The 13,969-nt window shown below is 39.7% G+C and overlaps 1 protein-coding gene across 1 annotated transcript in view; it reads right to left on the bottom strand.

The window, feature by feature from the left end:
• The window catches only part of tmc1 (transmembrane channel-like 1), a 47,705-nt gene that overhangs the window by 12,015 nt on the left and 21,721 nt on the right, over nucleotides 1-13,969 (bottom strand). The window contains exons 5-7 of the mRNA XM_059969080.1: nucleotides 13,392-13,490; nucleotides 12,735-12,877; nucleotides 4,203-4,347 (exon numbers count right to left, since the gene is read on the bottom strand). Coding sequence (XP_059825063.1) covers nucleotides 4,203-4,347; nucleotides 12,735-12,877; nucleotides 13,392-13,490 — 387 coding nt within the window. The remainder of the gene's footprint in view (nucleotides 1-4,202; nucleotides 4,348-12,734; nucleotides 12,878-13,391; nucleotides 13,491-13,969) is intronic.

Raw genomic sequence — 13,969 nt, 5'->3', positions numbered from 1 at the left:
ATTTTTTTTCGTAACAGATTTTAATATATCATTAGTAAAATGCACAACTATCGACCATCAAGGATGTTGCCTGGATTGGGGAGCTTGCCTTATGAAAACAGGTTGAGTGAACTCGGCCTTTTCTCCTTGGAGCAACAGAAGATGAGAGGTGACCTGATAGAGGTGTATAAGATGATGAGAGGCATTGATAGTGTGAATAGTCAGAGGTTTTTTCCCAGGGTTGAAATGTTTGCCACAAGAGGGCACACAAAATGCTGGTGGAACACAGCAGGACAGGCAGCATCTGTAAGGAGAAGCACTGTCGACGTTTCCTGCCAAGACCCTTCGTCAGGACTAACTGAAAGGAGAGATAGTAAGAGATGTGAAAGTAGTGGGGGGAGGGGGAAATGCGAAATGATAGGAGAAGACTGGAGGGGTTGGGGTGAAGCTAAGAACTGGAAAGGTGATTGACGAAAGTGATACTGAGCTGGAGAAAGGAAAGGGTCATGGGACGGGAGGCCTCGGGAGAAAGAAAGGGGGAGGGGGGAAGCACCAGAGGGAGATGGAGAACAGGCAAACAACTAAATATGTCAGGGATGGGGTAAGAAAGGGAGGAGGGGCATTAACGGAAGTTAGAGAAGTCAATGTTCATGCCATCAGGTTGGAGGCTACCCAGCCGGTATATAAGGTGTTGTTCCTCCAAGCTGAGTTTGGATTCATCTTGACAGTAGAGGAGGCCATGGATAGACATATCAGAATGGGAATGGGACATGGAATTAAAATGTGTGGCCACTGGGAGATCCTGCTTTCTCTGGTGGACTGAGCGTAGGTGTTCAGCGAAACGGTCTCCCAGTCTGCGTCGGGTCTCACCAATATATAAAAGGCTACACCGGGAGCACCGGATGCGGTATACCACACCCCATCCCTTCCCACCAATCTCCCTCCTGGCAGTTATCCTTGTAAGTGGAACAAGTGCTACACCTGCCCTTACACTTCCTCCCTCATCACCATTCAGGGCTCCAGACAGTACTTCCAGGTGAGGCGACACTTCACCTGTGAGTCGGCCGGTGTGGTATACTGCGTCCGGTGCTCCCAGACCTTATATACCGGCTGGGTAGCCTCCAACCTGACATATTTAGTTGTTTGCCTGTTCTCCATCTCCCTCTGGTGCTTCTCCCCATCCTTTCTTTCTCCCGAGGTCTCCCGTCCCATGACCCTTTCCCTTCTCCAGCTCGGTATCACTTTCGCCAATCACCTTTCCAGCTCTTAGCTTCATCCCACCCCTTCCGGTCTTCTCCTATCATTTTGTATTTCCCCCTCCCCCCACTACTTTCAAATCTCTTACTATCTTTCTTTTCGGTTAGTCCTGACGGAGGGTCTCGGCCCGAAACGTCGACAGTGCTTCTCCTTATAGATGCTGCCTGGTCAGCTGTGTTCCACCAGCATTTTGTGTGTGTTGTTTGTATTTCCAGCATCTGAAAATTTCCTCGTGTTTGCCACAAGAGGACACAGTTTTAAGGTGCTGGGGAGTAGGTACAGAGGAGATGTCAGGGGTAAGTTTTTTTACACAGTAAGTGGTGAGTGTGTGGAATGGGCTGCCGGCAACTGTGGTGGAGGCAGATACAATAGGGTCTTTTAAGAGACTTTTGAATATGTACATGGAGCTTAGAAAAATAGAGGGCCATGGGGAAGTCTAGTAATTTCTAAGGTAGGGACATGTTCAGCACAACTTTGTGAGCTGAAGGGCCTGTATTGTGCTGTAGGTTTTGTATGTTTCTAACATTACAATAATTTTGTTCTATATGTTTGGAAAAATATTACTAAACAAACTATCAACTAAAGGCTGCTCTTGAAAGGTAATTTCAAGACAAAATTGAGTGATATAAACAGATACCAACCTGAGAAAAGATGAAAAATGTGGTAGGTGTACCACAAAAGGTTGTTGAATATGGCCAATAGTCAATTAGAACCAGCTTGATTTATATCCTAACATTATCCACCCACCTATGTCTGTAATCGTCACAGATATTAAGGTAAATGTTCTAATTTGCATTTATCTTTTGATGCAGCCTCAACAGCTTTCTGTGGAGAGCCCACATTTTCATAAACCTTTGTATGAATAGATTTCTGATATCTCTGAATGGTCCAATTTTAAGACTATGTTCCTTTCTTTGGTTCCTTTCTTTCTTTGGCCGAGGAAATAGCTTCTCTCTATCTTATTTACTCACTTTAGCAGAGCAGCAAGCTATTTAGCCTATGGAGTCCATTTCAGCAATCACATAAATCCCATTGCCTCTTTTCTTATTTCCCTGTGGCTGTCTAACTTTATCTCCCTCATATACCTATCAGCTCTCTTTTGATTCCTTTTTGCCACCTACCTGCACTAAAGGACAATTCATCAGAGCCAATTAAACTACTGGTGTATTTTAGAGATGTGGGAAGAATGGGAGCATTTGTGGAAACATACCTAGTCAGAGTGAGAATCAGAATCAGGTTTATTATCACCGGCATGTGTCATGAAATTAGATAACTTAGCAGCAGCAGTTCAATGAAATACATAATATAGAAGAAAAATAAAGTATATGTATATTGAATAGATTAAAATCATGCAAAAATAGAGATAATATATATTTGAAAAGCGAGGTGGTGTTCTTGGGTTCAATGTCCATTTAGGAATCAGATGGCAGAGGGGAAGAAGTTGTTCCTGAATCACTGAGTGTGTGCCTTCAGTCTTCTCTACCTCCTACCTGATTTATAACAGTGAGAAAAGGGCATGCCCTAGGTGCTGGAGGTCCTTAATAATGGACGCTGCCTTTCTGAGACACCGCTCCTTGAAGATGTCCTGGGTACTTTGTAGGCTAGTACCCAAGATGGAGCTGACTAGATTTACAACCTTCTGCAGTGTCTTTCAGTCCTGTGCAGTAGCCCCTCCATACCAGACAGTGATGCAGCCTGTCAGAATGCTCTCCAAGGTACATTTGTAAAAGCTTTGAGTGTTTTTGTTGACATACCAAACCTCTTCAAACTCCTAATGTAGTCACATGCAAATGCCACACAGAGACCATCAAAGATTAGGATCAAGCTCAGATCCCTAGAATCTATGAGGCAGCAGCACTAATTGATGTATGACCATGCTATCATATCCTTTAATAACCCTTTATTGTTTTAGAAAATTACCTGATTGATATCAGTTTACTGGTCAGATAGTTTTACCTTCTTCCACAAACGCTTCTACATTAATAAGATACAGGATAGGCCACCTGTCTCATAATTCACTGGCTTCATACTGTCACAGAAAGCATTACAAAGAACGAGTAGCCGTGCATGAAGTGAAATTCGCCATTTTGTTGTAGATAATACAGTACGAGCAACATACATTATTTACTCAAGGTACAACCTACAGGATCATGAAGTGAAAATATGTTTAGAAATACTTCTAGCTGATAGCAGAGAACAAGAGTGCAAGCTTATGATCTGTAAGAATTTTCCACATATTCAATCAAACATGCGATATTTCTCAATTAATAACAGGACACATCTTAAGGGATTTTTGATTGCATTCATTTTAACTTCAAACATTGTTTGATTCATTGCATGTAATGAGCTCAATCTTACACTTAAAAACTGACATGGAAAGACTCCTCCTTCTGACCCCAAAGTGAAAGGAACCAGGATTCCCAGAAGAGCACTCAGCAAAGAATGATAATTGCTTAGAATAGACACTGAACAAAAACTTCAGTTGTCATTTAGAACTGAGCATGTTGCAATTGAAAGAAAGCAATAAGAAAGGTAATATGATTCAGTCTTTAAAATGGAGTGTGGTTTGCCTCTATTAATTATGTGATCATTAGGAGATATAATTTCAGAGAGTGACCGTTTTATTTGTTAGTCCTTAATGTTAGGAAGCAGTTTGGCAAATCGACTAAAATTTTGCAGTTGCTTTTCCTCTAGCCAATTCCCTTCTTCAGGCAGTTTAATAGAATAAGTAGAGCAAACTACATGGTCTTGCTGATCAAAAATACCCCTTTCTGCTTCCAGTCAAATTTTTATATTATTTGTTCATATGACAAAGAAATCTATACAAACTATAGACACAATTATGGTGTGGGCCTGTTACAAAATTTAAAAACCAGGTAATTCACTTGAAGTTTGAAATAAAATGCTAATTACCGGGAATTAAACACTTTGAACGCACAGATGACAACAGCAAAGTAATTCAATACCTTAAAGCTGGTAGTAATTGATGCAAATTTGTTATCTGCAGTTTCAGAATTACCAATCAAGTAATCCCAGCTTGTGAACATCTTCCAACTAAAGTTAAAACTTGTGTCGTCTCCACTCCCCTCCTCATTCGCATTGCTTGCCATTCTGTGAAGATATATTTAAAGAAGCGGGTAGAGCAAGCACATAATAAAGGACTTCCGCATTACACCTAATGATAAAACAATTTCTACTGGATTATTTATTGTATTTTTGACTATTTGATACTGATCATGGCTTCCATTCAAAATTATTCAATATGGAAATTGGCCTAGATATTAATAATCAGGTATACTAGTGTTTATCTAACTTTATCCAACCTTTCCTTATAGCTCATATCTTCTAATCTAGGCAGCATCCTCATAAATTGCTGTACCCTTTCCACAATCTCCAAATCCTTCACATAACAGGGCAGTCAGTAAGTTTGGACTTACTAAAACATTATATGGCTGCAGCATAACTTCCTTACTGTGGCAAACATGCCATATGTTTTCTTTAACATTGTATCTACTTGTGCAGGCACTTTCAGTGAATTGTGGACCTGGACTCCAAAATCTCTCTCTACCTCAATGCTACTAAGATACCTGCCATTAATTGTGTACTTTCTCCTTCTGTTTGACCTCCAAAGTGCAACACTTTGCACTTACCCAGATGAAACATCTCCTGCACTTCTCTGTTCATACCTATAGAGTATTCTCCTGTATTCCTTGATAACCTTTTACACTGTCCACAACTCCACCAATACCCATGTTTTCTGCAAACTTGTTAATCTACATTTTCAACTGAGTCGTTGATAGATAAGCACAGGCAACAGAGCTCTCAGCACTGATCTTTGTGGGACACCACTAGTCAGTGACCTCTGGCCAGAATAATAGTTTTCCACCCCTATTCTTGATCTTCTATGGTCAAGGCAGTTTTGAAGCCACACTTACAAATCACCCTGGATCTCATGCATGTTTATCTACTATATTAACCTGCAATGAGGGACCTTCTTAAAAGCCTTACTAAAGTCCATAAGAGTAACATCCCATGGTATATCCCATGCTTTGTCATTCCTCACACTGAGGTTACTTGCAGGTGCACCTATCCTGCTTTATCTGTTTCTCAGTCCCCATCTGTCCAGCCATTATGACATCCACCCATCTGCTTAAGCATTGCCTTACTGTTAAGCACAACAAATGCCATCCATCCACCCAGACAAAATTTGCCATAACCCTGAAGCACAAGTCCTCTTATTCCTTCCTGTAGGAAAAGAAAAGCATGAACTATATCTGTCAATGAAATAGATACAGGGACAGACAGAAATAAATAAATGAAGCCAAACAGTGCCCGACTTGCATGGATATTTTGAATAATGAGTAAGCACTTCTATTCTACACAATTAAGAATGCTCACCAACACTTTGAGAGGCTAAAGACAGCTGGACGATGCATATCAATTCTCATGTCTGTCTACAAATGCACAGAAGAGAGCATCCTAACATGCTACATCACTGCACGGTACTGCAATTGCACTGTGGCTTTACAACGGGTAGTCAAACCTGCTCAATGCATCATTGGCACCAGCCTACCAGCCATGATATATACTCAGAGAGGTGCCAGAAAAAGACAAGCACATCATGAAGGATCTCACCCACCCTGCTAATTGATTGTTTCCCCCAGTGCCATCAGTGAGGAAGCTACGTAGCATCCAGCCTCAAAAACAGCTACTTTCCGGAAGCAGTAAGACTGATCAACACCTCTACTTACTAACCCACCCCACCATTATGTTGTCACCTTATGTACAGACAATCCTGTGCCAACCATTACTTTATGGACATACTATTAATCTATTTATATAAGCCCAAAGAAGAGAAAACCTGCAGATACTGGAAATCCAAGTAACTCACACAAAATGCTGGATGAACTCAGCAGGCCATCAGCATCTACGGAAAAGGGTAAACAGTCAATGTTTCGGGCCAAGACCCTTCATCAGTCCTGGCCTGATGAGTTCCTTAATATTTTATGTGTGTGTTTCTATGCATATAAGCTTATCGCATGCACATATATTTATTGCGCTTTTTTATTATTACGTTCTTTATCTTATTGTGATTTTATTTGTGTTGCATTGGATCCAAAGTAACAATTATTTCATTCTCCTTTACACTTGCCTTTATCTTGAACTTTCTGTTACTGTGGAGGTGATTTAAAAAAGGTGATGGACTGGCATTAGGAAGTGTTAACTACAGATGAGACCAGAAGCCCAGAGTAAAGGAGACAAACAACACTTGTTAACAAAAATCAGAGGTGCAAAGGGACTTGGGAGTCCTTGGGCAGAATTCCCTAAAAGTTAACTTGCAGGTTGAGTCAGTGGTAAGGAAAGCAAATGCAATGTTGAAATTCATTTTGAGAGGACTGGAATATAAGAACAAATTAACAAACAAGAGTAAGGGATTAATAAAAAGCTATAATTAACTTGTCCAGGTCATGCTGGAAAGAACAAGCTATGATTAAATCAAAACTTGAGTAGGTCTGCTTGTCTTGACTGAGTGTGGTGATGCAGAAAGGAGTTCCATGAGATGACACCAGACACTGCAATCTCCCCATCATCCACCTACACAACCGAGTTCTTCCCTTTATCACAGTTTCATTTACTTTAGCTGAATAGGTTTTCAGATTCCCTAACTAGATTTACATTTTGTTATGAACATTTATCCTCAGAAAATAGAATCCATGTTGCTGAACAGGCTGGCCACCATTCATTTCTGCCAAAAATGACCCATCAACTCCACTGGTCCAATTTAGTAAACTGATCCCTAATTACCAGGAGAAATACAGAATGAGGCTTAACCCTGGTCTGTTATTTTGTTATGTTAATAAAAAGACATTGATGCACAAATGAAGTCTGGAATAATTCAACAGGACAACTCTATGATCTGAACAGTTCTCAACGTACAGCCCAAAATATATCATTCTAAGTTCATGCTGACCCACATTCAGATTTTCTGCATTTATTTTTCCCTCAGTGGCAATCAGTTGCTTAAAGTAATCTAAATGAAGGGTGTGTAAGAAACAAGTGTTAATACAAGTCTATTAGACCATAAAATATAGGAGCAGAATTAGGCCATTCGGTCCATTGAGTCTGCTCTACCATTCAATCATGGCTTTTTTTTTATCCTTCTCAGGTCCATTCTCCTGCCTTGTCCCTGTAACCTTTGATGTTCTGACTAATCAAGAACCTATCAATCACTGTTTAAATATATTCAATGCCTCCACAGCCTCCTATGGTAATGAACTCCACAGATTCCTCTTCATGTCTGTTCTGAATGGACGTCCCTCTTGTCTAGAGGTTTCAAATCTTTTTAATGCCATGGTCCCCTAACGTTGACAGAGTGATCCGAGGGGACCCCAAGTTGGGAGCCACTGCTCTAGTCGGAGGCTGTGCCCTCTGGTCCTAGACTCACCTACTATAGTAAACATCCTCATTACATCCACTCTATCTAGACCTTTCAATATTCAATAGATTTCAATGCGAACCCTCCTTCATTCTTCTAAACTCCAGTGAGTACAGACCCAGAGTAATAAAAAACACTCTTCATGTGTTAACCCTTTCACTCCTGGAATCAATTTCATGAATCTCCTCTTGACCTCTCCAATGTCAGCACATTTTTTTCTCCGATAAGGGGTCCAAAACTGCTTTCATTGCTCCAAGTGTGGTCCAACTAATGCCTATAAGGCCTCAGCATTGCATTGTTGTTCCTATATTCTAGTCCTCTCAAAATAAATTTTAGCATTGTATTTGCCTTCCTTACCACCAATTTAACCTGCCAGTTAACTTTTAGGGAATTCTGGCCAAGGATTCCCAAGTCCCTTTGCACCTTTGATTTTTGAATGTTCTCCCTGTTTAGAAAATAGTCTGTGCCTTTATTCCTTCTACTAAACTGCATGACCATACATTTCTTGACACTATATTCCACCTGCCGCTTCTTTGTCCATTCACTCATCTGTTTAGATCCTTCTACAGACTCCTGCTTCCTCAACTTGCCCATCTTCTACCTTCACATCATCCACAAACTTGGCCACAAAACCATCAATTCCAGCATCCAAATATTCACATATAACATGAAAAGAATCAGTCCAGACCACCACTAGTCACCGTCATCCAATCAGAAAAGGCCCTCTTTATTCCCGCTCTTTGCCTCCAGCCAGTTAGCCAATCTTCTATCCATGCTAGTATCTTTCCTGCAAGAGCATGGGCTGTTAGCTTGTTAAGCAGCCTCATGTGTGGCACCTTGTCAAAAGCTTTCTGAAAGTCCAAGTAAGCAACTTCTACTGTCTCTACTTGTCTGGCTTACCTTTATTTCCTCAAATAATTCAAACAGATTTGTTCAAAGATTGAAGTAAATTTGTTATCATAATTGAAGTAAATTTATTATCATAGTATATATGTCACCAAATACAAAACTGAGATTCGTTTTCTAGCAGGCATACTCAATAGATCCAGAATAGATCAGTAACCATAACAGAATCAATGAAAGATTGCACCAACTGGACAATCAACCAGCGTACAAATACAAAACAAAATAAATAATTATAATGAATAAATAAATAAATAGATAGATAGATAGACAGACAGACAATAAATATTGAGAACATGAGATGAAAGAGTCCTTGAAAATGAATCATAGGTTGTGGGAATATTTCAATGGTAGGGCAAGAGGCAGATGGTTGAGGGTAATAACGGTCCCTGAACCAGGTGGTGTGTGCCTTAAGGCTCCTGCACCTGCTTCCTGATGTCAGCAGCAAGTAGAGAGCACGACTTGGGTGAGAGGGGTACTGCTTTCCTGCGACAATGCTTTGTGTAGATGAGCTTTACCCATGATGGCTGTATCCACTACTCTTTGTAGGATTTCCATTCAAAGGCATTTGTGTTTCCATACCAGGCTGTGATGTAGCCAGTCAATATACTCTCCACCACACACCAATAGAACCTTGTCAATGTTTTAGATGTCATGTCGAACCTTCACAAACTCCTAATGAAGTAGAGGCACTGCCATGCTTTCTTCATAATTACACTTATGTGCTGGGCCCAAGACACGTCCTCTGAAGTAAAAACACAAATAAATTTAAATCTCCAAATCTGATCCTCTGAAGAGGACAGGCTCATGGACCTCTGGCTTCCTCCTCCTGAGGTCAATAATCAGCTCCTTGGTCTTGATGACATTGAGCAAGAGGTTGTTGTTGTGGCATCTCTCAGCTAGCTCTATTTTCAATCTCCCACCAGTACGTTGGTTATTCAACATCTTTGATTCAGCCTATGGCATGGTGTCATCAGCAAACATGAAGATATTGTCAGGCAAGATATCCCTTTAAGGAAACCATGGTTATTTTATCATGTGCCTCCAAGTACCCCAAACCCTTATCCTTAGTAATGGACTCCAACATCTTCCCAATCACTGAAGTCAGGCTATCTGACCTAGAATTTCCTTTCTTCGGCCTCCCTTCCTTCTTACAGAGTGGAGTGACATTTGCAATTTGCATTTTGTGCACTCAGTGATTTGAAAAAGATAACTAAAGTTTAAAATATGCCAACACGATAGCCAAGAGCAATGACAAGATTATTTCAAGTTCCTTATTATGTGACAGTACATGTACACAGTACAACCAAGTGAAACTGTGTTGCTACAGTGCACCCATAATGCTTATACATAACAAAAGTCGCACATAAAACAAAATATTACTACAAATAAGTTAATAATTGTAAGCTTGTGAAATGTGCAGCAAAGGTAAACAGTAAACAACTCGCTGTTCAGTGACAAGACCTCAATGGTGGCAGGGCATTCATTTGTCTCATCACCTGGGGGAAGAAACTGTAACCCAGTTTGGCTGTCCTTGTCCTGGTGCTCCTGTACCTCCTTCCTGGCAGTAGTGTGTCAAAGAGATTGTGTGATAGGTGGTAAGAATCCTCGTAATGCTTAAGGGCCTTCAAATACAAGGATCCTGGTAAACGTCACATGTAGTTCTCCACGTAGAACTTCAATCTTGTTTCCCAAGATCCTGTCGACTTTGAACAAAAATTCAACCACAGTGTCAAAGAGATCAAAGAAACGCTTTATGTAGCAGTAATTTGACAGCCATCACACTTCAGTGTGAAGAAACAATCGTTCAAACTCTTCATCGTTATCTTGGCATAAATGGTGACATTCTGCTATTTAATGAATAAGCTTTAATTTTGTTGATAGCAGATGTTACAAGGGTCATGCTTGAAAACAGTCACAGGCTGAGGTTTTTGGTTGTGAGATAGATTACACAATAGATCGCAAACAGACTTGGAATTTCTTTTCTCCTACTTGCCGTTAGACTAGCACGGCGACCTGTTATATATAGTGTCCCATCTGTTGCACAAGAAATCATGTTCCTATTCAAAATACCTTATTCTTAACATACATTTTGAACTCATCGTAGATTGATTCTCCATTGATATTTGTTTTTAACTTTTTACAAAAAAGAATCTCTTCATAAACTTTTCTATTTTTGATAAACCATACATATGCCATTCACAATGTCTCATTGTCTCATATAGTTGACACATCCAGTTGTATCCCAAATTCTGTTTTTTGTAGCTCTGTGCATAGTTGATACTCAATGCCTTCACTCATTTCGTTAATACGATGAGATACAGAGGTATTACTCAGAGGAATTGATTTTAAAACACTGATATCCATTTTGAGAAAAGTGGTGAGCACTTATGATAGAGCAGGCATCATTAATCTTTCACCAACTGTAAGAGATTTTCCATATTTTGCTCTCATTTTGGAAATGTTATAAGAAGCAATGAGACCACTATTAAGGTCATTTTTAGCTCTCTCAGCAAATGACTCAAGTTTGCAATGTTTTTCAAATGCTTCTTTCATCTTCTGGAACTGAGTAATACCATATGTAGCCTTTTTAGAGTGTCTTTTATTGAAGTGTTCCTGCGATCTTGATGATCATGGCTTCATTAGACAGTACAGTATTACAAATAATTACATGGAGTGACACAGGTCTGACAGAAATAGTATAAAACCATACTATAGGTACGTAACCGTGTATTGATGCACTTTCTGTAGTTTCTGGTTCTTAGCAGGATTAGAATTCAAGGCTTCACTGCCTTCAGACTCAGATCACACTATACCTATTTATCCATCATTAGCGGGGCTAAATGAAAATTAAAAATTAGCACAAACTGGGAATACTTTTTGTGTGTTAACGAGACAGCGAGTTGACATGGTTGGGCAGATCTCATGTCTCAAGCTAGGGTGCCATTTACCAGCCCCATCCCCAACAATCTATTTCCCTTAATGCTCCCCGTAGAACACTTAGGAATCACTGACTTAGAGTGATTAATTTAGCACCATGATTTTATTGTATTGTACTCCATATTGGTGTGTGGCTGGATTTTGAGTAAATCCAGTGTTCTGGTGCCTTTGTAACCAGAAGGTGAATTGCTGGCAATGGGATTAGTTTTGTCACAGCTAATACTTCTGCTGATTTTATTAATATAATTTCAAAAATGGAAGGCATGTTCATATCAATTTCAGTTTCAATTGTCAGATTTATATAGCTTGGTCTGACCATAGCCCATTAAATACCAATCAAAAACTCCAGTATTATCATCGCAGATGAAGCCACCATTGAAGAAATAAAACAGCCCATTTTATTTATTCTTTTCCTATGTCTTTTTTTAACCTGTTTCCCATTAATTCATGGTGTTCTGCATTTTAATTGCAATATTTAAGAGAAGTTTGGATAAGTACATGAATAGGAAATGTATGGGGAGCTGGTGTTTATCGATGGGGTTAGACAGAGCAACAGTTTAGCACGGACTAGATAGGCCAAAGAGCCTGTTTCTGCACTGTAGTATTCAATGATACTATACTTTTTGGCTGATTTGTGACTTGGTTCTAATACTAGATACAACCATAATGCTTAATGTAGCGGTGTGCTACACGCAGCGCTGAAATTACGACACGGAGTCGGTAACTGCAGTCGAAGAAAAACTTTATTTGAAATACCCAGCCTTGCTTTTAAGCCTCCCTCAACCTGCCCCCCGTGGCGCAGAGGCTCCAAAGCTCTGTGCTCGCAAACCCCCGTAGGCTATCTCCCTTAGCCGGAACGCTGGCCAATTGTGAGCCGGTTCGGATGTGCCAGGAAATGAGTCGCCACGATGTGTCTCATTCAGGTATATAGATGACACTGTACATTTTATAAACAGTATTGCACTTACCCCAATATAGAGCAAATACCATTTTCGTCCATGTTACAGTTGAACTGCCATCACCTCAGTAATTATAAGTAAACTGTTTTATTGTTGTAATGGTTCATTTGAAAACCACTTTGATCCAATTATTCTAGTTAAATAAATTTCAGTTCAAAGACAAAAATATTCAAAAAACATAAAGTTTGACCTTACTCAATGGATGACTTGTTTGGACTCATTTTCCAAGAAAATATTCTATTCCTGATGATGGAACTTACGTTCTAATCACCACCATGAAGCTGTATCCTATTGTGCCAATTCCCACCAGGAAGTAACTCAAAGGAAGCCTGAACTTCAACCATCCAATTGACCGCTGATGATTATAATAACCATAGAAGAGGACAGAATATTGTGCATAGCCCTGGCAAAAAGAGAAAAAAAAACTGTATTTTAAAACTGTGTTCTTCACAACAAATTAAAAACTCTGCAATTTAGTGCATTTATATTTCCCTTCAATGAAGAAGCTATTGACCCCATTGAGTCTATGCCAATGCTCAGAACAACTTCACCAACCCATTCATATGCTTATCCTTTGCTACCCATGCTCTCTCACACCTTAATTAACTCCTCTCACAACACCAATTTCTACCACTCACCTTCTCACAAAGGGTAGCCTACAATGGCAGATTCCCCTATCGAACTGCACGAGTGTGGATGCGAGATGAAACCAGAGCACCCAGAGATATCCACATGGTTGCAGGGAAAATGTGCAATGTCAACACAGAGAGTGCCAGTGGTCAGGATCAAATCCATATCATTGGAACAGTGAGGCAGAAGTGTTGTCTATGCCATCTGCATATATATAACTAGGAACTGAAAATATTCTGATGCGATATGTCTTTTCTACAAGGTTTATTCTCCAAAAAAAATCTTACCCCAAAATCCCACAAAGTGGCAAAATTCATGGCTGAGTCCTGTTCACTCTTTGGAACTGTTTTTCTAGGCATACTACCATATGGCTTTCCCATCAGAGCCTAAAATCAAATATGAAATATTGAAATTATTACTGAGAATCATTTAACCAGTCCAATCTCAAACTTTAATCAAGTTAAAAATATCTAAGTCAAAAAAATAAGTTTCAAACCTCGTTGGTCCATTGCAATGCTAAATCAAAATAACTAACAACAGAAATTAAATATTTCTGCCTACCTGCTTGTTACTCACGGACAATATTTGAGTTTGAAGCTTTTCTGGTTTGAGACCTCGGTAATAATTTCCAACGCTTACAATTTTGTTTGACTATTCCCAATTTCTAACTGTAATTTATGCTGAAGTCTGGTGAAAATCCAAGCTACTGTATATTAATAGGGTTTCTCTGATCTTATTACAGTCGTTCAGATATGATGGGTAAGATTCTGGCCACTGGCCTTAAATGACTTACTTTACCTTTTCTTCAAAGGGCAGCAGCAGGAAGGGTTTAACCCCATTCCTTGTGCATGATATTCTTGTCACC

The sequence above is a fragment of the Hypanus sabinus genome, chromosome 5, assembly GCF_030144855.1.
Source record: "Hypanus sabinus isolate sHypSab1 chromosome 5, sHypSab1.hap1, whole genome shotgun sequence".
Lineage (NCBI taxonomy): Eukaryota > Metazoa > Chordata > Chondrichthyes > Myliobatiformes > Dasyatidae > Hypanus > Hypanus sabinus.
Note: the sequence above shows the minus strand (reverse complement) of the source record. Positions and strands in the feature narration are given on the sequence as shown.